The sequence below is a fragment of the Antechinus flavipes genome, chromosome 4 (genome assembly GCF_016432865.1).
Source record: "Antechinus flavipes isolate AdamAnt ecotype Samford, QLD, Australia chromosome 4, AdamAnt_v2, whole genome shotgun sequence".
Lineage (NCBI taxonomy): Eukaryota > Metazoa > Chordata > Mammalia > Dasyuromorphia > Dasyuridae > Antechinus > Antechinus flavipes.
Window position 1 is genome coordinate 8,469,682 of NC_067401.1, and position 23,276 is coordinate 8,492,957.

At 49.5% G+C, this 23,276-nt stretch overlaps 1 protein-coding gene across 6 annotated transcripts in view; it reads right to left on the reverse strand.

Annotated features, from left to right (window-relative positions):
- Nucleotides 1-23,276, reverse strand: part of INPP5D (inositol polyphosphate-5-phosphatase D) — a 123,436-nt gene that overhangs the window by 22,774 nt on the left and 77,386 nt on the right. For all 6 annotated transcript variants that reach the window (XM_051999281.1, XM_051999279.1, XM_051999276.1 and 3 more), the window contains exons 11-21: nt 20,303-20,426; nt 15,828-15,934; nt 13,986-14,088; nt 11,441-11,637; nt 10,296-10,413; nt 8,612-8,708; nt 7,853-7,991; nt 6,975-7,083; nt 6,772-6,860; nt 5,296-5,377; nt 2,853-2,942 (exon numbers count right to left, since the gene is read on the reverse strand). In XM_051999281.1, coding sequence (XP_051855241.1) covers nt 2,853-2,942; nt 5,296-5,377; nt 6,772-6,860; nt 6,975-7,083; nt 7,853-7,991; nt 8,612-8,708; nt 10,296-10,413; nt 11,441-11,637; nt 13,986-14,088; nt 15,828-15,934; nt 20,303-20,426 — 1,255 coding nt within the window. The remainder of the gene's footprint in view (nt 1-2,852; nt 2,943-5,295; nt 5,378-6,771; nt 6,861-6,974; nt 7,084-7,852; nt 7,992-8,611; nt 8,709-10,295; nt 10,414-11,440; nt 11,638-13,985; nt 14,089-15,827; nt 15,935-20,302; nt 20,427-23,276) is intronic.

Genomic DNA, 23,276 nt, shown 5'->3' on the forward strand with positions numbered 1-23,276 from the left:
TGTGCTGGATGCTAGAGCTACAAAGACAAAACCAAAATAACGTCTGCCCTCGAGGATCCCTAGTTCTCCTTGGGAAGGCCATCACGGGCTCCCGAAGAAGTCAGTCTAACCCCTAGGCCATGGTCCATTGGTTTATTTCCATTATGTAGCCGGAGCTAAATTTCATAGAATTTAGGACTGGAAAGGATCTAGAAATCAAAAAGTCTCATCCCTTTATTCTATGGGGAAACCAAAGACAGACAGATGAAAAGACCCGTCAAGTCCCCATCCTTGTGTGAATGTTAGGAAATATATTATTCAAATGTTGTAAAAATTACCCTGGCATGGATTCTGTCAATACAAAGTTATTATTAAATAAAATTAAATTAAAAAAAAAAGGAAATATATTATTCAGTAAGAAATGGCATGCAGTGGATAGAATATCGAGCTTGGAGTCACAAAGATTCCTTTTTTTGAGTTTAAATCTGGCTTCAGACACTTCCTAGCTGGGTGACCCTGGGTAAGTCACTTAATTCTGTTTGCCTCAGTTTCCTCATCTGTAAAATGAGCTGGAGGGAAAAAATGGCAAAACATTGTAGTATATTTTGCCAAGAAGATTCCAGTCGGAGTCACAAAGAGTCAGACGTGACCGACCGATAGAACAACAAAAAGAATTGATGGCTATGAGGGATTCAGATTTTGTGTGAACTGATGCCAAATGGCACCAATAGAACCAAAAAGAAAATAAATGGTATAGCCATACATATATATGTATTAGTAGAAGAAATTGTATTCATAAGTGTCCATCTTTTCTTTATTTCCTTGTAAACTGTTCTTTTGTTCTCTGCTGCTTACCACTTCTACTTTTTTTCTTCTCCCCCCTTTTATCCCCACCCCATCCCCAAGCAGGCTATGGTTAAAAAAGGATATATTTATGTATATATATGTGTGTAATGTATATTACACATAATATATATATATATGTATATATACACACACACATATACACACACATACACATATATATCCCCTCCCCCATGTTTCCTATCCCTACTGACTCTTTGCTTTAATTCTGCTCCTAACTTGCCTTGCTATTACTTAACCTCCCCCCCCATCTGTGGATCCCTCCCTTATCTTCTCTCACTCTTTGCGGCCCTGTCCGCCCATCCCTCCCCCCTTATTTAGTTATAGATTTATGTATATATTTAGTTATAGACTTTGGAGGGCGCTCTACCTTTCATGGTATATATGCAACGTCGCCCATTTAACCCATTCCCGATGTGAGCAGATTTTCGGAACTATGAGCCCTCTTACCCTCGAATGTTTCTGTGTCTGTTCTTCCTCTGCACCTCATTTGTATGATATAATTATAATTATTATTAATAGCGATAATCATAAATGAATGTCATTTAAAGGTGGCTTAACTGTGAGGAAAGGAAAAATCAGTGCTCAGTCTATTAATAGGCACTTATTAAGTGCTTACTGTGTGCCAGCCAATGTGCTTGGGAAGCTAAGACCAAAGGGCAACAGTCTACCCTAATCGGTTCTCCCTTGTGCCAGAGAGGAAGGGCTCCACTCGGGCAGAGCCATGGATGGCTTCTCAGCCATCATCGCTTCACTGGGTTTTATTTACTTGACTGTGTCTCTCTGTTTCAAAGGAAGGTTCAGTTCAGAGGGAGGCACACTGTTTTCAGAAGTGACTCAGACATAGAGATATAAGGCAATGGTCGACATTTTAAAAAAGGTGGATTTTCATACAATCAGATCCCATCTCATACGAGGCATCTGAGCCGCGGCGATCGGCTCCGGCCGGTTCTGTTTCTGGGGGAGAGTGTGTCGAGAGGCACCAAGGGAGAGGAGGCACGGGGGCAGCGTGGCAGGAGTCGGACAGGGGTTACGGCTTAAAAGTGGGACCAGATCACGGTGGCCCGAGAGGCTGCTTGCTGGGCTGGGATGCTCCTCTGGTCCTGGGAGGCTTCCCATTTCAAACAAAGAAAGACCGAGGAAGCAGGGAAGATCTCCCTGATGCAGGAGTATCTGACAAAATGCCACATCAGAAGCTGACTGGCACAGTGGATAAAGCAGTTCAAATATGGTTTCAGGCACCCACTAGTTGGGTGACCCTGGGCAAGTCCCCCCTTCTGTGTGTTTCAGTTTCCTTGCCTGCAAAATCAGGGGCTGAATTCAGTTAGCCTCTAAAGGTCTAATGGACCTCCATGGTCCATTCCATTTAAGTCTGTGTTCTGATGCTCTGGGTTCAAATTCCAAATTCTGACACTTCGAACCTGCGCCATCTAATTACTGCCTCTCTCTAAGCCCCAGTTTCCTGTTCTTTATGAGGAAGTCAGACTGAACGAGCTCTTGCATCCTATCTGGTTCTACATCTATAATTATATGACTCAAGGGCTTGTAATTCACAGAGCCCCTGCAATATCAGTTATTAGTGAGCAAACAGGTACAGGGAGGAACGTGGGAGTCAGCTTATCCAGGTGGAACCCAGGAGTTCCAGTGTCCAGCCCAAACACTGCCCTCTGTGGAATGGCCAGCTCGGAAGGGCTGGGGCTTCATTAAAAGGAATTGATCTGTGTGGGAGGAGACCTGGAAGCACAAGAGACTTTGGGCTGAGCCCAGTTCTAATTCAGGCTAATGACACACTGATTCTGCCCTTCTTCCTTATTTGTTAAATGAAGAGAGAGATTCAGATACTCCTTGCCCACATTTAGAGGAGGGAAACACATTTTTACCAATTTTTTTTGTTGTTTTTTGTTTGTATTTTTACCAATCTTAAAGTCCTAGACAAACAGAATTTATCATTATTTCCCTCAAATTCATTTGACTTTGTGCTAAAGGAAAAAACGTATCCACTCACTGACCATTTTTGGAGACAAACTGTGAGGTGACCCCTACTTCAAATGTGGCGAAGACGGGACTGTGATCACTCGTCATGATGTCACTGGTGGTACCTGAAAAAGGGAAAAGAGAAAAAATGAGATTCGTGTGAATGTGGCAGAGGTGTGTGTGTGTTCAGGACCAGGGACAGCACATTAGTGGTCCAAGTCTTTTGTTAATTGACTTTTCATACTATTCCCAGGGTACCTAATCTTTGGGGCAGAATGAAACCACCCAACTGGCAGCCTTCTCAGCAAAAGCAAATAAGGCGGGCATCCCCAGATCTTCCTCGAAGCTCACAGGATCTTAAACAAAAAGCCCACGTGGACTACACGCTCTAGCCTTGCTCCTTAGTCTTCCAACCTGGAAGGCTGAAGGTGATTCTTACAGTTTAATAAATAGAAGAAATGGAGCCGGAGAGGCTTATCATCATTGCCCAGAACCATGGGTGTGGCTCTCAGGGGAAAGCTAGAGGTCTATCTTAGGGGAATATGAAGTCTCTCTGGACACTTCTCTCCCCGACCAATCCACCAATCCTTCTTCTGGTTCTCCAAGGATCAGTCCAGACATGAAATAGATGCTCCTTAGAAATTACAGAGAGGATCAAGCCCCCTGGGTCTGAACTTACCCTGGGGGTAATGCTGGACTCTCCCAGGGTTAAAATGGATCAAGGAGGCTATCAGCCTGGATGTTCTGCCGTGGATCCATTTGGGAAAACCGCAGCTATGATATACTGGAATTTCAGTAGAGACAAGATCTCTCCGGATATTCTTACACACAAGATGGAAAGATGTGGGCTAGCAATAATGTAGTTAAGTGGGTTCAAAACCGGTTACGGGAACACACCCAAAAAATAGCAATGAATGGATTGATAAAAATCTGGAGGATGATCTATTAAGGAGTAATTAGGGATCTGTCCTTGGCTAGGTTCTGATAGATATTTTCTTTGTGTGAGACTGAATGAGTCTCCCCAGAAGATGATTGTGTATATTCAAACCCACACTATTTGAAGTTCTCCTTATATAGAATATATCATTTGGGGCCACGTAATAAAAATCTGAATAATGTGACCACTTCATAGACCTAGCTATAATTAATGAACGATTGTTGACTGAAGAGATAAAGGCGTAGCTTGTGTTTATCAAAAGGCAGATGAACCGAAGTTTCCAGGAATAACTAACATGGATGATGAATGATTTTTACAAGATCCCAATAAGCTAGAACAATGAGCTGAACCAAATATGAAATTATTAGAGATTAATGGCAAAGCGATATGTTTATCTAATCAGGAAACTCGTGGTCCATGAGTGCCTTACGCATGCACGCGGACGTACCTCCCAAGTCACTCAGCTCTGGTATGATCCTCAGATAAAGTAGAAGTGACTCTCAATGAGCTTAATATTAAACATTTAGTGAGAAATTCTAACTCTTAAGTTTCTTGCTTGCCAGATATTGGATTTCTATCTAAAATAAGTTTTGTTGTTCTCAAAACAAAGATTCAGAAAGATAAATATACCTTCCTTTACTGTTTTTAAACCTTAGGGCCAATATGTATTTTAAGTCTTTTAGATACTTCATATATATTATTTTTGCATCCGTAGTTCTTATAAGAAGATGTCTATTTCCCCATTCAGCTGATGGGAATCAATTTGCATCTTAATTCACCTTAGAATTTCATTGATGTGGAGAACTTCCAGTGTGGAAACTCCCTCAACCGCTGCAGAATGGTGATTCCTCTGACACTTCTCTCCGAGAGCCGTTCAGGGCTGGGAGATTGGGTAGTCACCAGGATGGGTCAGAGAGGGATGGAAATTGATTGATCTAGGAGTCACGATGCTATACTTTACAGTGATAAATTGGCTTTTCTTTAAAAAAAAAAAACCAAACCTCAACTGTTATAGCCTTTTCTTGGAGCCATTGAACCAGAGAGAGTTTCTTCCCCTTCTCCTTTCTTTAGCTGCTTTGGATGGGAACTCATGACTCTTTACCATTGGAAAGTCCCATGGAAGAACTCCTTCAGTGATCTCAGCTCAGCACTAACTCTAAAATGTAATAGTCTCAGCAAGCTACTGCCTTTATTTATCCCAAACTAATGACTTTTTAGCTCGTTAACTTTCTGGAAGAAAGGTGACACAGAGGATAGTGTTGAGCTTAGATCCAGGAAGATGATTTCAAATCGAATTTCAGCGTGCAACCTTAAGCAAGTCATTTAGCCTGCCTGCCTCAGTTTCCTCATCTGTAAAATTGTGATAACAATAACAGTTAACTGATGTGAGCATCAAATGAGACAATAGTCGTTACTATCATGTTACCCTGTTGCCTGATTTGATGTGGGTAGCCTGAGGCCCTGAGGATATTATTAATGATTTTTGGCAATGGACCGACCTAAGAGCTCACGGATGTTGGCTCCACCCTGGGTCTACTCACCGTAGGACTGACACAATACATGCACAAGGGGGTAGGATTTCCAGAGCACACGATCACACCAAGATGGTAAATTGTATTTCATCTGTCAAGAAGGTAGAGAAGAAACATTCTTTAAAGAATCCTTTTCTGGGGTGACCAGATGGCTCCATGGCTGAACCTGGAGTCAAGAGAATCTGAGTTCTAATCCAACTTCAGACACAACACCTACTCAGACGCGGGACAAGCCACTTAAACTCAATTGCCAAGAAAGAAAAGAAAGAAAGAAAGAAAGAAAGAAAGAAAGAAAGAAAGAAAGAAAGAAAGAAAGAAAGAAAGAAAGAAAGAAAGAGAGAAAGAGAGAAAGAAAAGAGAGAGAGAGAAAAAAGGAAGGAAGGAAAGGAGGGAAATGGAGAGAAGGAAGAAAGAGAAGAAAAGAAAAGGAAAAAAGAACCCTTTCCCCATTTTTCATTAGAAAAAGAGAACATTAATGTGGTATAAGCCATTGTTATTGGTGAGACAGTGTTTGGAGCGCTGGGCCTGGTGTCAGGAAGACATATTCATGGGTTAAATGTGGCCTCAGACACTTACTAGCTACATGACCCTGGACAAGTCAATTAAGTCTGCTTGCCTCAGTTTTCTCATCTGTAAAATAAGCAGGAGAAGGAAGAGGCGAGTCACCCAGTCTCTGCCAAGAAACCCCCAAAAAGGCGTCATTAAGAATTGGACACGACCAAATGACAACCGGGCTTCTCATCTAAGGGGACCCCAGTGTGGGGACGATTCATGAGCATCTGGTTTCTCGTAGGGCCACAGGACTGGAAGCCGGGCCGATGACCTCAGGGAGCATCCAGTGCCCCTCCCCTTGCCTCATTTTGCAGACGAAGAACATGTGCACCACAGACTGCATGTGAACCCCCTTCCATCGCCCCATGACATCCACTGCCCTTACCATCCCAAGTTTCTCTAGAAAGCCTTTTTATCTCTCCAGTCCAGAGCACTGGCTCTTGGAGGCATAAGACCCGAGTTCAAATCCCATCTCTGACACTATACGACCTTTTAATCACTTCGCTATTCTGGGCCTCAGTTTCCCTATCTGTAAAATGAGGACTCTTCCAGCTCATCGTCTCTATACTTCTGGATCATTGCCATTTGACCTCTGTGGACTTTTAAGATTCCTTAAGGGTTTGGGTTTGATGGCCTCAAAAGGTCCCTCCCGGCCCTGGGTCTGTGACTGGGAAGAAGCTGAACTCTTCCCTTCCTTAGGGGACACTGGGTCAGAGGGTGTGGATCTAGGGCAGGGGGACTCTTTTACTGAGGCTCAGCCTAAGTGACTTCTCCAGGGTAATGTACTTCGAGAATGAGCTGGAAAAGACCCCAGAGACCAGCCCCTCCCCAGCTTTCAACCAAGGAGAAGCAGAGGCCTGGAGAGGCAAAGTGCGCCCTTTGAACCCAAATGTTTTGGCTGCTCCTGGAGAATGGTGATGAAAGGGGACCTACCCCAGTGGCTTTCTGCTTAGTGTAGGCGTACTTTTCTCGGTTGTTCCTTTCAAAGCGGTAGGTGGGAGCGAAGGTGATCTCTTCCTCCTCTGAAAGGGAGAAAACCTGGTTAGAGTCGGGCCCCCTCCCACCCCTCCCGGCCCTCTCCATGGCTGGTCTCCCATTCCCACCCCTCCTTCCGGCCATGAAATATCAACTCTTACCAAAATGCAGGAAGACCTTCTGTTCTTTGCGCTCCATGAGGAGCTGGTCATGAAGCAGCAGCTCTGGGAACTGCTGCTGCTTGATCTTCTGGATGATGTTCTCTGCTTCCTGGGGGGAACGAGGATACTGCATCATGAGGGGCTGGTGGCCTGGCCAGGCCATCCCTGAGTGGGCCATCCTGAGAGGGCCATCCCCATGTGGGCATCCCCGAGTGGGCCATCCCTGAGTGGGGCTTCCCTGAGTGGGGCTTCCCTGAGTGGGGCTTCCCTGAGTGAGGCTTCCCTGAGGTGCCCCCAAACTGAGGAGCAGGGAGAAGTGACTTCTCTAAGGTCACCCAGGCAGAGGATAGAATGAGAGCATTTGGAGAGCCCAGTGCTGATGGCCTTCCCCAAACCAAGAAGCTGGAGGGTCGGTCTGGCTCTCCCCCTCCATGACCATGGCTCTTGGAAGAACCTCCATGTCGGCAGGGACCCCGAGGCATTAAGGGAACAAGGGGACAACAGAGAGAGCAGCCCAGATTTTTGAGACTTGCCTGGGCCCTCACTGGAGTAGAAGCCTGGCAAAGCCTTTATTTGCTTCATCTTTAAAATGGAGCTGTGCTAGCATCTGCCTCCCAGGGCTTTTGGGAGGACAAATGGGAGGAGAGCTTTGTCCACCTCAAAGAGCCACAGAAATGGCAGCGTCCCAATGGCTCCCGGACGGGAACCCGGGCGCGGTGGGAGCCCCAGGCGGAACATCCCTGTGGGCAGCTTTCTCGTTTGTGCCTCCTCTTGGGGCTCTGGCTGCCCCTGCCCCACCGGGGGCTCTGAGGAAGACGGGGTGCTGGCTAACTGGGAAGGGAATGGCTCCCGGTCAGAGGCAGGAGGAGCTTCCTCACCGAGGGCGGCAGATCCAGTCTGTAGTTCAGGTCTCCCAGCCAGAAGAGGTGAGTGAAGCGGTGAGTGATGTTGAAGGGGCTCAGCTTCTTGTCCCCCAGGGCCAGGAAGCGCAGAATGCTCATGTAGTTTTGATTCCGCCTGAGGGGGGAGAGAGCAGTTTGGGTGGCGGCCCCCTGAGCCCTCCTTCAGGGGCTCTGTCCTGCTTCTGACATTTACCAGCTGCATGGCCCTGGGCAAACCACTTAAGCCTATCTGCCTCAGTTTCCTTATCTGTAAAATGGGGATAATGTATAGCCAGCAAACCCCCCCCCCCAGGATTGTTCTGAGTCTCAACTGAGATGCTATCTGTGATCTTGCTCTCTCTAGAGGCAAAGACCTTTGGGGGCCTCCTTTAGGCATTAACTGAGTCACTAACTTCTAGAGCAATTCCTTCCATTCTACGGGCCATCCACATCTGTTCTTAAAGACCATCATTGGGGCAGCAGGGGGTGCAGTGGATAGAGCACCAGCCCTGAAGTTAGGAGGACCTGAGTTCAAATCCAGTCTCAGACACTTAACACTTCCTGGCTGTGTGACCCTGGGCAAGTCACTTAACCCCAATTGCCTCAAGGGAAAAAAAAAAGTAAAGGCTTCATTGCCTTCCATCTGTTCCACTGGAGGCCCAAGCCCGAGCCCCCCATGATGACACCCCCTGGGACATCTGACTCAGCAGCTGCTGACCAGGAACTGCGGACACAGGGAACTGAGGCGCTTTTTACCTAAGTTTCTTTTCACTTCCTGAAGTTAAGTGGCTGTTGACAAATCCCAAGGAGGTTCCATTGAACATGAAGGACACACCCACGGCTCCTTTATTACCTGGGGACAGAGAAGGAGCAGGACGCAGTTAGCCCGGTGCAGACCCGTCTCCCCTAAGCAGGAGGGATAACAGAGACATAGGCAGGACGGCTGGGGTGGGGAAAGAGGGGGAAGGGTAAAAGGAAGGCAAAGAAGGAAGCCCGCCTTTCTCGGGGGTGGGGGCCGTGGCAGAAGGTGGGGGACAATGGCTGTGATTCGCCGGGAAGAGTCACGAAGGCCTCAGATTGGGCGGCTGTGGCCCAGAGGATCCAAAAGGAGTCCCGGACACCAGGATGATGACAGAAGCAGGAGGGGAAGGGAGGGGAACAGAGGGCAAGCCTGGCAGCATCAAGACCCTCAGCAGCGCGGGGGGACGTGCAGGACGCCACAAGGCCGGGGCATCCCGACTCCGGAGGATAACCCAGGAAAAGCCCGGAGCTGTGGGTTTGGGGGAGAGGAATAAGGCAGGATGGGAGCCCAGGTAAGGGGGCCAGGGCTGATTGTCAGGGCCCAGAGCTCTCAGTCACAAGCTGGAGAACAGGAGGAAGGGAAGGGGGGAGAGCTGAGTCTGGGCATCCGAGGGAGTTCCCATCGAACAGCCTCGATCCTCTCATCTACAGAACAAACTGAGGGGTGACCATCTTCCCAGAGCCCTAACTAAGGTGGGGTGACCGGAGCTTCGACCTAAGGTAGTGAAATCTAAAGCATGTTGATGGCACTTGTTCCTTTCCAGTTGGTAGAAAACTCACTGAGAGTGCTGTTGCTGGATCATGAGTGACTCTTTGTGCTCCCGTTTGGGATTTTCTTGGTGGAGATACTAGAATTATTTGCCATTTTTCTTCTCAAGCCCATTTTAGAGATGAGGAAACTGAGGCAAACAGGGTGAAGTGACTTGCCTAGGATCACTCAGCTAGGAAGTATCTGGGGCTGGATTTGGATTCTACCGCACTGGCTCTCGTTGAGGTCCCTCAAAAACTACAACTCGATGACCACAAGCGCAGGGAGCCGCTGTCTCCCTTGGCAGCCATTCTGCTTTGGGGGGAAATCTCTCCCGATTCCAAGGCAGAATTCCCTTTTTGGAAGCTGTCTCCCACTGCCTCTTGGGCACTCTCTAGCCCTGCCCCCTTCTATCTGACCGTGCTGCAGATGTAGCAACAGCTGATCATGTCACCTGTCTTCTCCCAGGAGAGGCTCAGCTCCTTGTCTACCTGCCCATGGGCCCCTTCGCCCTCCTGGCCCTTCCCTGGCCATTCTCCAGCTCAGCAAGGTCCCTCCTAGAACGTGGAGCCCCAGAAAAGGAGCTGGGGATAGAGCGCAGCAGGACTGATCTTCCCCCGGGCCTGGAGCCCCGCATCCCACTTTCTCAGCTCATCCCCCTGCTGATCCCTTGTTCCTGCCCGTGGCCGGGTCCCAACGCCTTCTCCCAGAAGCCCCCTAGGGCTCTCCTTGCCCTTGCTCTCCTCCTCCACACTCCCTGACGATTCCTGCAGGAACCTGAGGGGATTCCCAAGCGAGGGGGGAAGCACCCATCCAGATGCCAGGGGAACAGCGGCCATGGGAACGGCGGCCACAGGCTGAAAGTGGGCTTTGTTTCCCGCCCGTCCTTACCCAGAGCGTTGGCGATCCCGGTCTTCACGTTGTTGGTGCAGATGTGGCTGATCCTGTTCTCGTGCTCCGACTTGGCCAGCACCACGATGCGGATGTTCCACAGGGTGTGGATGGCTATCTGGCAGGGAGACAGACGGGGCTTTGTAAGGCCGGGACGCCTGCAAGGGGCAGCTAAGGCAGCCCCGCGTCATTGCCCGGGCCCGCCGGGAGCACCCGACTAAGAGTCAGGGCAGGGCCCTGGTGGGCAAGCGGCCCCGGGGGCAGCAAGAGTCCATGTGGTCTGGGCCCGCCGCCCTCCCTGCCCTGCCCTGGCGATCCGGAGTTTCCTCCTCGGCTGACTGATGCCCTCTGAGCCAGGGCGCCTTGAGGGCACAGCAGCCGCTCCTCCGGGTGCGGGCGACCAGTCCCTCCCTGCTGTGACCCGCGGGCAGGGGGCTCCCCGCCTCTCAGCGGCCCACTCAGCAGGACCCGGCTCTGACCAGGGGCCGGAGGAGGCAACTTGCCCAGAAAACTCTGAGCGCTGCCAAAGTCAGTCCTGCTCGTTCTCACTAGGAGGGATTAGCCACAGACCCCTTTGGGAACTGGGATCTGCTGCTCTCTAAGCTTAGAGATCCACATGGCTCTCTAGAAAATCACCCAATCTCCTCCTCACGGACGCTCTTAACTTTGGCCCCACGAATTCATGTAAAAGATAATTTGTGATTTTGTACTTGAGTATGCCTGGTTTTTTTTTTGCGTCCCTACTATGTGCTTTGTTGTCCATGTTCAAAACCATGATCCTAAGAAGGCAGCACAGGGTTTCCCAGAATGACTTCCCTCCTCAAGAAGCCGCTTTGGGACTTCTGCCCTGTCCCTGCTCACATCCCCTGTGCCCGGCTCCGAGCTTGGAGACCTAACGTGCTTCTCCGATCTGAGAAATGGGGCAGTTTCTTTTGTTTTAGACACTGGCACAGGGCACGGTGGAGAGAGCACCAGCCCTGGAGTCGGGAGGACCTGAGTTCAAATCTGGCTTCAGACACTTACACTTCCTGGCTGTGGGACCCTGGGCAAGTCACTTAACCCCAACTGCCTCAGAAAAAAAAAGCCAGACATGCCCCTAGTTCCCTAGTGGGGGACCCCCCGGGGCAGCTGCTGGGCCTCCTTACTGTCTTAAAGCTGATGTCCGTGATCTCCTGCAGGGAGTGCTTCAGGATCTCCAGCCACTCTTTGTCGCCCAGCGGGTCCTCCTGGGTGCCGATCACATAGATGTCGTGGGGAATGTAATCCGCCGAGTCATCGCGGGTCTTTCCCTGCCCCTTGGAGAGGAACCAGGACGTGATCTTCTTGGGAGGAGCCGCATCACCTGCAAGAGGAAGGGCCCGGGTCACAACGAGGGGCCGAGGGAGGGGCACGTAATGGGGAGGGGGAGGCTTCCGGAGCCATCCTTGGAGGGAAATGAACATGGGAAGGAGGGAGGCGGGGCGGCGAGTCCCCAGGAAACCCAAGGTGGGGGTGGGGGCAAATCTAACAGTTTCAAAGCAGAGAAACACTGGGCGCGCTCGGCTCTGTCCTTGTGGAGATGAGCTCCTGGGCAAAAGCAAGGGGAGCAGAAGAGTCGGGGGAGCGAGGAGCCGCTTCTCCCGCGGGCCCTGAATTTCCCTGGAGGAAATGAGAGTCGACTTCTCTTTCACCCAAAGCAAATCATTTCCCACGGGCCCTTGGGAAGACGGGAGAAATGAGCGGCTGGAAAACCCCCCAAATCTCAGAGCCACAGGGCACCTCGGCCCCTCCTCTCCGGCTGGTGGACGAGCCCTCCCGTGGCAAGCGGCCGTTCGGTGTTTGCCCGAGGACCTCAGGCCGGGACCTCACTGCCCTCTGAGAACGCCACCTTAGCACAGCCCCAATAGGGAGGAAGTGTTCCTTGTCTGAAAGAGGCAGAACAAAGATGTCTCTTCTACAGGCCATCACTCAAACACCTGCCGGGAATGGCTTCTGCCCCGTGGCCTCTGCTCCGTGGCCAGGATGGCTTCTGCTCCGGAGCCAGGAATGGCTTCTGCCCCATGTCTGGGAACGGCTTCTGCCCCGTGGCCTCTGCTCCGTGGCCAGGATGGCTTCTGCTCCGGAGCCAGGAATGGCTTCTGCCCCGTGGCCTCTGCTCCGTGGCCAGGATGGCTTCTGCTCCGGAGCCAGGAATGGCTTCTGCCCCATGTCTGGGAACGGCTTCTGCTCCATGGCCAGGAAAGGCTTCTGCTCCATGGCCAGAACGGCCTCTGTTTGTTCTCCCTCTCACCCAGGGCGGCCGCTCTCATAATTACCTACACTTGTGGGCTCACTAAAGCTCCCATAGGGCTTTTCAGCCAGGAGCTCTTTGATCCTTAATTATCCCCCTGAGAGACGCCGGCCCTGCCACTGGTCCTTGGCAGAGAGGAGTAGATTAGGACTGAGGGGTCTTACATCATGGTCATGAAGTGCCTTCCATCTGCCGCCCGCTGAGCTGGGCTCACACACAGAGACACACATTCACATACACACACACACACTCACACACACTCTCTCACACACAGAGACACACATTCACATACACACACACACACTCACACTCACTCACACACACACTCACACTCACACACACCCTTCATCCTGATGAAGAAGAACACTATTCTCTCTCAGGAGGAAATGGCCAGATGCATTGTGGGACGGTAAAGGGGACAGGTGATGTGATTTTTTGGGTGAGGGTCAGTGCCTGTCAGTGCGGGAGCTTCTGGTGTGGAACGTGCTCCCACTCACTCTGAGGCCAGGATACAGGAAATGACCCCCGCGGTTTGACTGGCCCTGAGATAGCACAATCTCCCCTCGGCGACTCTAGCTGACACAAGGCGCTGTCTCACACTCGTCTGCCCTGGACACGCGGAGAATCTCCCCAGCTGCTTCTTCCTTCCCCTCCACTGTCTGTCGATTGCCTCATTTTCTCCTGGGCGCAGCAAACAAACCAACTCTAGACTGCCCCTGTGGGGCCTGTCGGTCAGCTGCCCTTTGCCCTTCTTCACCTTTGTGACTCTCGTGGCCAAAACCCCCTCCCCTCGCTCTCCCCCCTGTTGATGCTCCCCATTAGGACACAAATTCCCCTTAACTTCGTTCTTCCCGGTGTTCACGCAGGGCCCAGCAGCACAGCAGGCACTTGGTGCCTTTCACGTACGGGGAACAGAAAGTAACAGTTTGGTGAGAAGTATAATAGTAACAATAATAAGCATTTATGCTGCACCTAAGGTTTGCAAAATGCTTTACTAATACTATCTCATTTGATTCTTAGAACTCTCAAAAACAGACACTATTATTGGCCCCAATATACAGGGGAGGAAAATGAGGCAGACAACTATTAAGTGAGGTTGGATTTGAATTTGGGGCATCCTGACTTCCAGGTCCAGTGTCTCAGACTGGAAAGCCAGGCTGGGGACAGATCCCAGAGGACTTTAAAGGCCAAGTTGGGAAGAGCAGACCCTCTAAAGACCCCAGAGGTCGTCTGGAGCCCCCTGAGCAGGCGGATGGCCCGGCCCGGCCCATGGATTTAGAAGTTCCCTTTGGCAGCCGTTTGGAGGATGGAAAAGGCCGGGGATGTGGCGGGAGATCCCGACAATGGCCTCAGGAGAGGGGAGAAGGGATGGAGGCGGCAGGGGCTGTAAAAGGAAGCGTCAGGGGAGAGCGGGGACGTACCCATGTTCCAGGTCCCGATGAAGATGGTGATCATGTCGGGCTCGGGCTGCTCGGAATGCTTGTTCTTCATCTGCTGGAGAAGCTGGCAGAACCCCTCCCTCTTCTAGACACGGAAGAGCAAGACAGAGGTCAGGAGGGTCCCCTCGCTTCGGGCACTTTCGGACACTCGGGGCCTGCCCAGCCAGCCCAAAGTGCCCATAATCCCTTTCTGCTCCTTTCTCTGGGCTATTTCCCAAGAAAAGTAAGAAAAAATCCTCTAACACAAGTCACTGAGGCACGTGTGCAGGATTTTGAGTAAAGGACCCGGATTTGAATTCCAATTCATCTCCTTATGGCCTGTGTGACTTTGGGCAAGTCATTTCCCCCTTAATTTCCTCATCTAGAACATGTCAGACAAGGTTGCCTCTGAGGTCCTAAAATCTGTGAACACAGAACCTTCTCAGGGTCCCTCATGGCTGGGATTTCCAGAACTCTCTGACCCAAGTCAGGGACCCAGAGTAGAGTCGAGATCTCTCATTTACTTTCTGGGTGACTTTGGAAAAGCAATTTCCCAATTTTAGTTCTCAGTTTCCCCACCTGTAAAGCACCAGGGCTGGACCAGTGACCTCTGAGACCTCTCCCAACTCTAAATCTATAATCTGTTGGTCAGCTCTGTATTATTTTCTAAAATTTCAAATTGAATTTATTAGATGTTTTTCTCTATTATATACATACACACATATATATCTATATATCTCCACTATTAGCAAGGTTAACAACTGGAATCCCTGTTTAACTATCAGCTCTGTATTAACGTATCAGACCACGGGAATCCCTGTTTAACAATCAGCTCTGTATGAAGGTACAGAGCTCTCCCTCTCTGGGCTGCTGTTCCTCCTGTGTGCTGGGGGCAGACACTGGCCTCTACGCCTCCTCATTCTATCACCCCGTGACCTCAGGGTCCTCAGCTCTACCTCATTTCCCAGACTTGCGGCCGTTACGAAAGGACCAAACGAGATTGAGTCCCGTAGCTTTGGGCGCCATTTCCTGGATTTTACAGAGAAGGACAGGGCCGAGCGATGAAGCCGCTGGCCTGAGGTCCCTGAGCACCGCAGAGTCCGAGCTGGGCTCGGCCCTCGCCCCTCAGGGTTCTCCCCCTGCTTGGTCCTGCCTCCAGGCTCCTGATTTCTGGTCCCCGACCCTGCCGCCCCCTTCCTGCCCCCAGAAGAGCAGGGCAAATGGAGCAGCCGAAGCATTCTCTGGGGGGGGGGGCTTCCCCAGCATCTCCCTGACTAACTTTCTCAGGGCTCAGCTGCCCCCCCCCAGCAACACAAGCAGGAAGCTGGGAAGGATTCAGTCATCTGGCTGGGGGTTACAGGCCCCTGCGGGAGCGAGTTCCTTCCCAGGATGCCTCAGAAGCTGGGGAAAGGCTCCGGCGTCAGGCCCCAGTGGCTGAGAGCTCTGGCCTTGGAGCTAGGAGGGACCCTCGGGGTCACCAAGCCCCTCATCTTATCGAAGGGGAACCAGAACAGCCGAGAGTGACTTGCCCACTAGCCGTTCACAGACTCAGAACCAGAGCTGGAAACCAGAGGCCAGCGGATTCACTTTACAAATGGGGAAACTGAGGTTCAAAGAGGCAAAATCATTGCTAGTGGGTAGGACCCATATTTGCACCCGGTCCTGTGGCCCCGATGCTTACAGCCCGACCCTCTCACTTTACAATTGAGGAACCTGAGCCCCAGAGGGAAAATCCCTTGCCAAGACGGCCCAGAGTCACGGCGGCCCCTAGACCCCGGGCGGGCCCCCGATTTCCAATGCGGCGGCCGGGCTCGGACCAGGAACCGCGGCCTCTCGGTCACTCACCTTGGAGTCGGCGAACACATATTCTTTCCGCAAGGTTTTCTCTTTTTCCGTTTCTACCACGATGATGAGCTTGTTGTGGAACTTCTGGGATTTGATGAGCTGTAAGACTGAGGAGAAAATCAGGCTTCACCACGAGGGACTGACCTGGACACAGGGGCAGGAGGCAAGAGAACAGGTGTCCCCTGGCCCAGGATTCTCCTCCCCCCTCTCCCAGCTGGTGGAAAGGTCCCGGGAGGCTCCTTTGGACGAGGTTTCACATTTTGCTGGAAGGAGGAGCCGCAGGGAAGGAGGAGCAAGACTCACACAGGGTGAGCAAGTTGGCCGGTTATTTTACTGAGGGCCGAGAGCTCTGGAGTGAGGAATTCTGGGCAGACGGAAGGGAGCGTCCCCGCCCTGGGTCCCCGACGGGGAACGGGACGCCAAGTGGGGGCTGGGTAACGTTAGAAATATCCAGCTGATAATGGGGGAAAGGAGGGACCCGTTAGTGGCAAATGGCTGCCATTCGCTCATTGGGCTGTGTCCCACTCTACGTGACCCGGCCTTGTCTGTGGGGTTTTCCTGGCAACGCTATCGGAGGGGCTGCAATTGCCGTCTCCGCCATATTCCTATTTTACAGCGGAGGAACCGAGGCAAGCAGGGCTTAGGTGACCTGCCCAGTGTCTGAGACCGGGTTCCAACTCAGACCTTCCCGACTCCCGGCCAGCTGCACTAACCACTGCACCACCGATGCTGCCCCCAAATACATGGCACGTGGATGCGAGGGATGAAAAAAGAACATGGAGAACTGAGAGAACCTGGAGAAGACTTTTATAAACTACGAGGAATGAAGTCAGCAGAACGGGAGAACAATTCACACAGTGCTAGTAATAACGCAGGAAAGCGACTCTGCAGGACAGGAGGACCGATGAACGCCAGGAGCACCAGCGGCTCCTCCCGCCTCCCGGCAGCGAGGGGATGGCCAGGGGGGAACGGACAGACGCCGGGGCTCGGAGTCAAAGAGCTGGCTTCAAATCCTGCCTCGGACACTTTGCCGAGTCACCTAGTCTCTCTGCCTGCCTCGGTTTCCTCGGCTGCAACATGAGGGGTGATGACCAGAGATTTAAAACTGCAGGGGGCCTTAAAGGCCCCAAGCTCAGTCCCTTCAATTTCAGCTGAAACAACTAAGGCGCAGTGAGACGCGTGGCGTACCCAGAGGCACAGCTGGCTGAGTGTCTGGGCCCCACTCGAACTCGGGTCCCCCCCCCCCCGGCCACTGCTTTATTTGCCGCCTCACACCCCAATTAGAGACTAATTTCCACAGTCTCTGTCTGGGGGCCTCGGCCTTCTCCTGCGCCCTTCCCCCTCAGCGGAGAAGAGAGGGGGCCGGCTCCCTCCTCTCTTTCCAGCGCAACATCTGGGCTGCCGAGCCACCGCCCACGCCCTGCTTTTCATAACTTGTACCCAAGCGTCCGTCTGTAGCTCCCGCGTGCCTCTCACTGCTGCCACGGCTCAGTTCTGCCTTTCTCAGTGCTTTCTGAGCGTGGCTCCCCTGCTTCCTCCATCCCTGTCCTTCCCCGCCCCCTCCTCGGTAAGTCAGCCCCCCGGCTTCCCAGTTTCGCACCGGCCTGGACCCCCCGACCTCGTCACAGTATTTGGGCCCCTTCCCGGCGGCCTCTCTGGCCAATCCCTCACCGCCCCGTGCTTCCACACCCCTGCACCCTCCTCCCGAGGAGACCAAGGAGGGAGCGCCGGGCTCGGAGGCGGGAAGACGGGATCCTGACTTGGACACCGACTGAATGACCCTGGCCAGGGCACTTGACCTCGGTCAGCCTCACTTGGTTGTTTTTTAATCTGTGAAATGGAGCCAATAATGGCACCCACCTCCCGGGGCTTTTGTGAAGACCAAACGAGACAATAACTAAAGAGGTCAAAATGTCATTTGGGGCTAGTGATGATGCCTCCAGACGGGTAATCTCGCTTGCTCTGTGGGTGAGGGAACAGCCCACAAATCTGGCCCGTCCCATCCAGCTTGGTCCTGGCCCTTGCCTGGGACGTCTCCCATGAACTAGCCTGCCCTCCCTCCCCAGAAGGGGGATTCGGGGGCAGAAAACCTGGCCTTCCACGGTGGAAGCCCCACCCGGGCTGTGCGACTCTGCATAAGCCATTTAAGTCATTGTAAGTCACTGCTTTCTCTCTTCTCTCCTGCCTCTCACGGGACAAGCTTCCACCTTGGCTTTCCCCACTCAGGGCTTTCCCTTCCATCAGACCTCCAAACTCCCAGCAGGCAAATGGTCCTAAAACACCTGTGGATCCCACGTGGCTTTTGAAGGGCAGGAGCCCCAGATCTTCTTTCCTCCGAGCTCCTCCTCCTGCCTTGCCCTCCCTCCCTAGCCCAGCCCCCCTTGCTGATTAACAATTATTTAAACAACTTTTCAAACAACACAAGTAATCTTTTGCTCCACGAAAAGTAGCTGCCTCCGTATTCTTCAGAAACTTTATGATCATTTTTGCCTCCTTCCCTCACATTGTTCCCATACTCACCTGGAAGTAAAGGGAGCTATGGATCTGAAGAGGTGGTGGTGAGTAATCAAAGCTTCCAGGTGTGTGTGATTGTGTGTGAGTGTATGTGTGAGAGTGTGTGAGAGTGTGAGTGTGTGTGTGAGAATGTGTGTGAGAGAGTGTGAGTGTGTGTGATTATGTGTGTGTGTGATTATGTGTCTCTGTGTGTGATTACGTGTGTGAGTGTGAGAGACTGTGTGTGAGTGTGATTATGTGTGTGAATGAGTGTGTGTGAGTGTGAGTGTGATTATGTGTGTGTGTGAGTGTGTGTGTGTGCACGCACGTGTGTGTATAGCTTGTACAAAAGCAGGGAGGTGGGAAATGGGAAGTCTAGACAAGCCAGACTGGCTGAAACATGAGTACGAGGACGAGTGAAAGAAAATAAATCAGAAGGCCCGAAAATGCCTTGAAAGTGATTCTGTGTTTTAGCCATTTCACAGCCCTGACACTGTCTCAGATGGTGCCTGGGATCATGTCGGCGATACTTAATAATACGCATTATTTACTGAATGAATAAATATGGACAAATATTTTTAAAATGTAAACATTCTTTTTTCCTTCCAAACCTGGGTTTCCCCATCCCCATTTCATGCACTTAATTTCAGCAGGTTCTTGCTTCTCATTCTCAGCTATGATTATAGGAATAACTCAGGGCCAGGTTCCATGCTAAGCCCTTTCCAATTAGTTTACCACTTAATCCTCTTTGGTGCTAGAGTTACCCAGGTTTTACAGATGAGAAAACGGAGGCAGATAGTGATAAGTGACCTGGCCAGTCATACAGTAAGAGTATGAAACTGGATTTGAATTCGAACCTTCCCGATCCCAGGCCTGATGCTCTCTCCGCTGCACTGCCCTGCGTCAAAAACTTCTTGTAGCTTCGAAAAATTATGAGGCTCACATCCCAAAGAGATCAAAGGAAAGAGACAGGATGTGTTTACGTATTGTCCCACAACTGTTCTCCCAGCTTAACACTGTCCCCTCCTCCCGGCCATCCTTGGATCTATCTCAGGAGCTCCCCATGGAGCAAGTCTGCCCACATCTTCTCTCCCTCCGTTCAATCCATTCCAGAAGCTCTGGCAAGTTCTGGGATCTAATCCCCAGCTCTGTTTTGCTTCCTACCTTCCCTTCCTTTCCAGCCTTCTCATTTCCTGCTCTCTGACCTGATTTACCCAGCAGTTCAATGCTGCTCCTTCCATGTGACTCCATCTCCCGACTCCGGGCATTTCCATCAGCCGTTCCTCAGGCCTGCTCTCTCTCCCTCCTCATCCCTTCCTCCTGGATCCCTCATTTCCTGCAGGGTTCAGCTGAAGTCTTGCCTTCAACAAGAGGCCTTAATCCCAGCACCTTCCCTCTGAGATTACCTGCAATGTACTCCGCATAGATTCTGTTTGTAGGGTGTGTTAACTAATAACTGCATAATGTGGTTAGTGCTATACTTGTTTGAATAAGTGTTCCAGGAGAGCAGAGGAAAGGAGAGAAGGAAGGAAGAAGGGAAAAAAAGGAGGAAGGGAAGAAGGGAAGAAAGAAAGGAGAAAAGGAGGGAAGAAGGGAAGAAAAAAAGGAGAAAAGAAGGGGAGGAGAAAAGGAGGGATGAAAGGGAGGAGAAAAGGAGGGAAGAAGGGAAGGAGAAAGGGAGGGAAGAAGGGAAGGAGAAAAGGAGGGAAGAAGGGAAGGAGAAAAGGAGGGAGGGTTATATTTGACTGGGATGAGCTTGGAAGAGATCCTAGAGGAAGGGGCACATGAGCTAAGTCTTTAAGAGCAGAGAGGATGCCAACAAATTGAGAAGGTGTCACTATAGAGTTGCCAAATAATCCATCATAGAACAATGCTACAGCAACTAAAGGGGATCTCATCTGCTCTTCACAGAGCCATGTTATCATCACCTCTTGGTGACAGAATAAGTGGGTGAATATGATTGCAAATCAAGGATTTCTTACTTTTCTTATGGCTGTAGAACTTGTCCTCAGGGCCATCCTTGGATTTCTTGATAATCAGTTTCCCAGATTCAACGTCAACTTTAAGCTGCATTTTTTGTGGAATTCCTAAGGATTCTGCTTTTACCTGTGGAAGATAGGAAAGAAGATTTTTCATCATTTTCATGCTTTATTTCCATCATGGGATTTGGACCTGGAGGGTACCCGAGAGATTCCTCCATAATCATTTCACTAAAATTAAAATTTTTTTTTTGGAATTCTAAACTTGATAAGTACCCATGAACAGGAACAATTCCATATACAAAGAACAAGGAAAGAGGATTGTACATGAAATCACAAATATATATGTGTATATATGTAAATATATATACATATATATGTGTATAATTTTAGTTTTTAAAGATATATAATAAAAACCAACATTTTTTCTCCTTTTTATGCTTCTCTTGAGTCTTGTGCTTGAAGATCAAATTTTCTGTTCAGCTCTGGTCTTTTCATCAAAAATGATTGAAAATTCCCTATTTCCTTGAATGTCCATCTTTTCCCCTGAAAAATAATGCTTAGTTTTGCTGGGTAGTTTCAGTCCAACTTTTGCTTTCTGGAATACCATATTCCAGGCCATTTAGTCCTTTAAAGTGGAAGCTGCTAAGCTCTGAGCAATCCTAATTATGGCTCCTCGATATTTGAATTGTTTCTTTCCGGCTGCTTGCAGCGTTTTCTCCTCGATCTGGTAATTCTGGAATTTAGCCACAATATTCCATGATGTTTTGATTTTGGGGTCTCTTTCAGGAGGTGATTGGTGGATTCTTTCAATGACTATTTTATGCTTTGGTTCTAGGATATCAGGAGAATTTCTCTTTATTTCTTGAAAGATTCTGTCCAAGCTTTCTTTTTCATCATGGCTAATTATTAGATTATCTTTCCTTGATTTATTTCCCAGGTCAGTTGTTTTTTCCAATAAGGTATTTTACATTTTCTCCTTTTTTGTTCATTTTTTGGGTTTTGTTTGGCTGATTCCTGACGTCTCATTGAGTCACTCACTTCCATTTGTCCAATTCTAATTTTAATTGAATTATTTTCTTCAGCTAGCTTTTAAAACTCCTTTTGTATTTGGCCAATTGCACTTTTAAAGGAGTTGCTTTATTTGTTGAATTTTTTTCCCATTCACCAATTCTATTTTTAAGGAGTTATTCTCTTTTTCCATTTCACCAATTCTATTTTTCAAAGAGTTATTTTCTTTTTCCCATTCCACCAAATCTATTTTTAAGAAGTTGTTTTCTTCAGTATATATTTTTTTCATTTCACCAAATTTTTTTAAGGAGTTATTTTTTTTTTCAGTCAGTTTCTGTACTTCCTTTCCCAAACTCTCCCGTAGATCTCTCATTTCTTTTCCCCGTTTTTCTCCTAACTCTCTTTGAAGATCCATTTTGAACTCTTCCAAGAGAGCTTTTTGAGCTGGAAACCAGTTCTTGTCTCCTTTTGAGGCTTCCCTTGGAGATGTTTTGCCTTTCCTGTTCTCTTCTGGGTTTGCATTCTGTTCTTTCCTGTCTCCATAACAGCTCTCTATGGTAGAGTTCTTTTTGCTTTTTTGCTCACTTATCAAGGTTGAGGTCTGCTCCTAGGGCACAGAGGAGATTGTCCCAAGCTTTCTCTGCAGGATAACAACAATTTCTCCCTGACTCCACTGGGGCCGGTGGTCCTGCAAGCTTCCCCACTGCACCGTGTGGATCTGGCCAAATCTCACCAGTTATACCTCATGAGCTCACTATTTGCCTTCTGTAGTTGCATTGGCGATCTCACAGCTAGTTTGCTAATCCACTGGATTCTGAACCAGGACAGAGTAGCCAATGTTGCTGTATTTTGGCTACGAGCCTCCCAGTAGATTCCTCACCCCAGGCCTCTCCATTCTGGGCCTTCTCTTAGCACCTGTTCTGGGTCATGTTCTTTCTACGCAGTTGAAACAGAGCTTTCCTGAAGTCCTTCCAAAATAGCTCATGTTAGAAAAGTATTACACTCCGAATGTTCTGGGTTCTGTCACTCCAAAATCTGTTCAGAGGCTTGATCTAGAGTTGATTCTGAGGGAAGCCAGGGAGAGCTCAGGCAAAGTCCTGTCTACTCTCCGCCATCTTTGCTCCACTCCCCAATAAAATCAACATGTTTTAATCAAATCTGTACTGTTTGTTTGCCTCTCTCCTGTTCTTCCTTCAGTTCTATTCTAATCCCCAACTTTTAAAGAATTTCAGAGATGTATCCATAAGTAAGGTTAGTAAGTAGCAGAGTTGGGTTCTCAGATTGGCTCCTTTGACTTCAAAAAACTGTTTCTTAAGAATACAATCTTATCATTTATGTTCTATAATGAGCACTTTGCCAAAATTAGTGGTCAGTTATTTTTAAGAGGTATTAATTGATTTTTTATAATGAAAAGCATACTCAAATGGACTTTAGTTTAATATTGTTAATTGATCAAAGGAAAATATGATCTTAAGAAAAACAGATAGGGACAATCGGTTCCACAGGGAACAATGTTAGGAATGTTTCTAATTGACAACATGCTGAATAAGTTATAGATGGTTGTAATACTAGCATGAAATTTGGTTACATTGCATTAAAATTAAGCTACCGTGAAGTGACACTGGTTTTGGCAGCACTGGGTAGGTTATGCTCAATCGTGCTATTCATTGCCTTGATTATCTCAGTCCCATTGTCTGAAGTGATAGAAATGGCACTGGAACTGGAGTTTAAAAACGTGGGTTCAAATCTTGCCCCCAACACCGTGAGAATTTGAGCATGTCATGTAAAGGACTGCTTGCCATCTGGGGGAGGGAGTGGAGGGAGAGAGGGGGAAAATCGGAACAGAAGTGAGTGCAAGGGATAATGCTGTAAAAAATTACCCTGGCATGGGTTCTGTCAATAAAAAGTGATTTAAAAGAGAGAGAGAGAGAGAGAGAGAGAGAGAGAGAGAGAGAGAGAGAGAGAG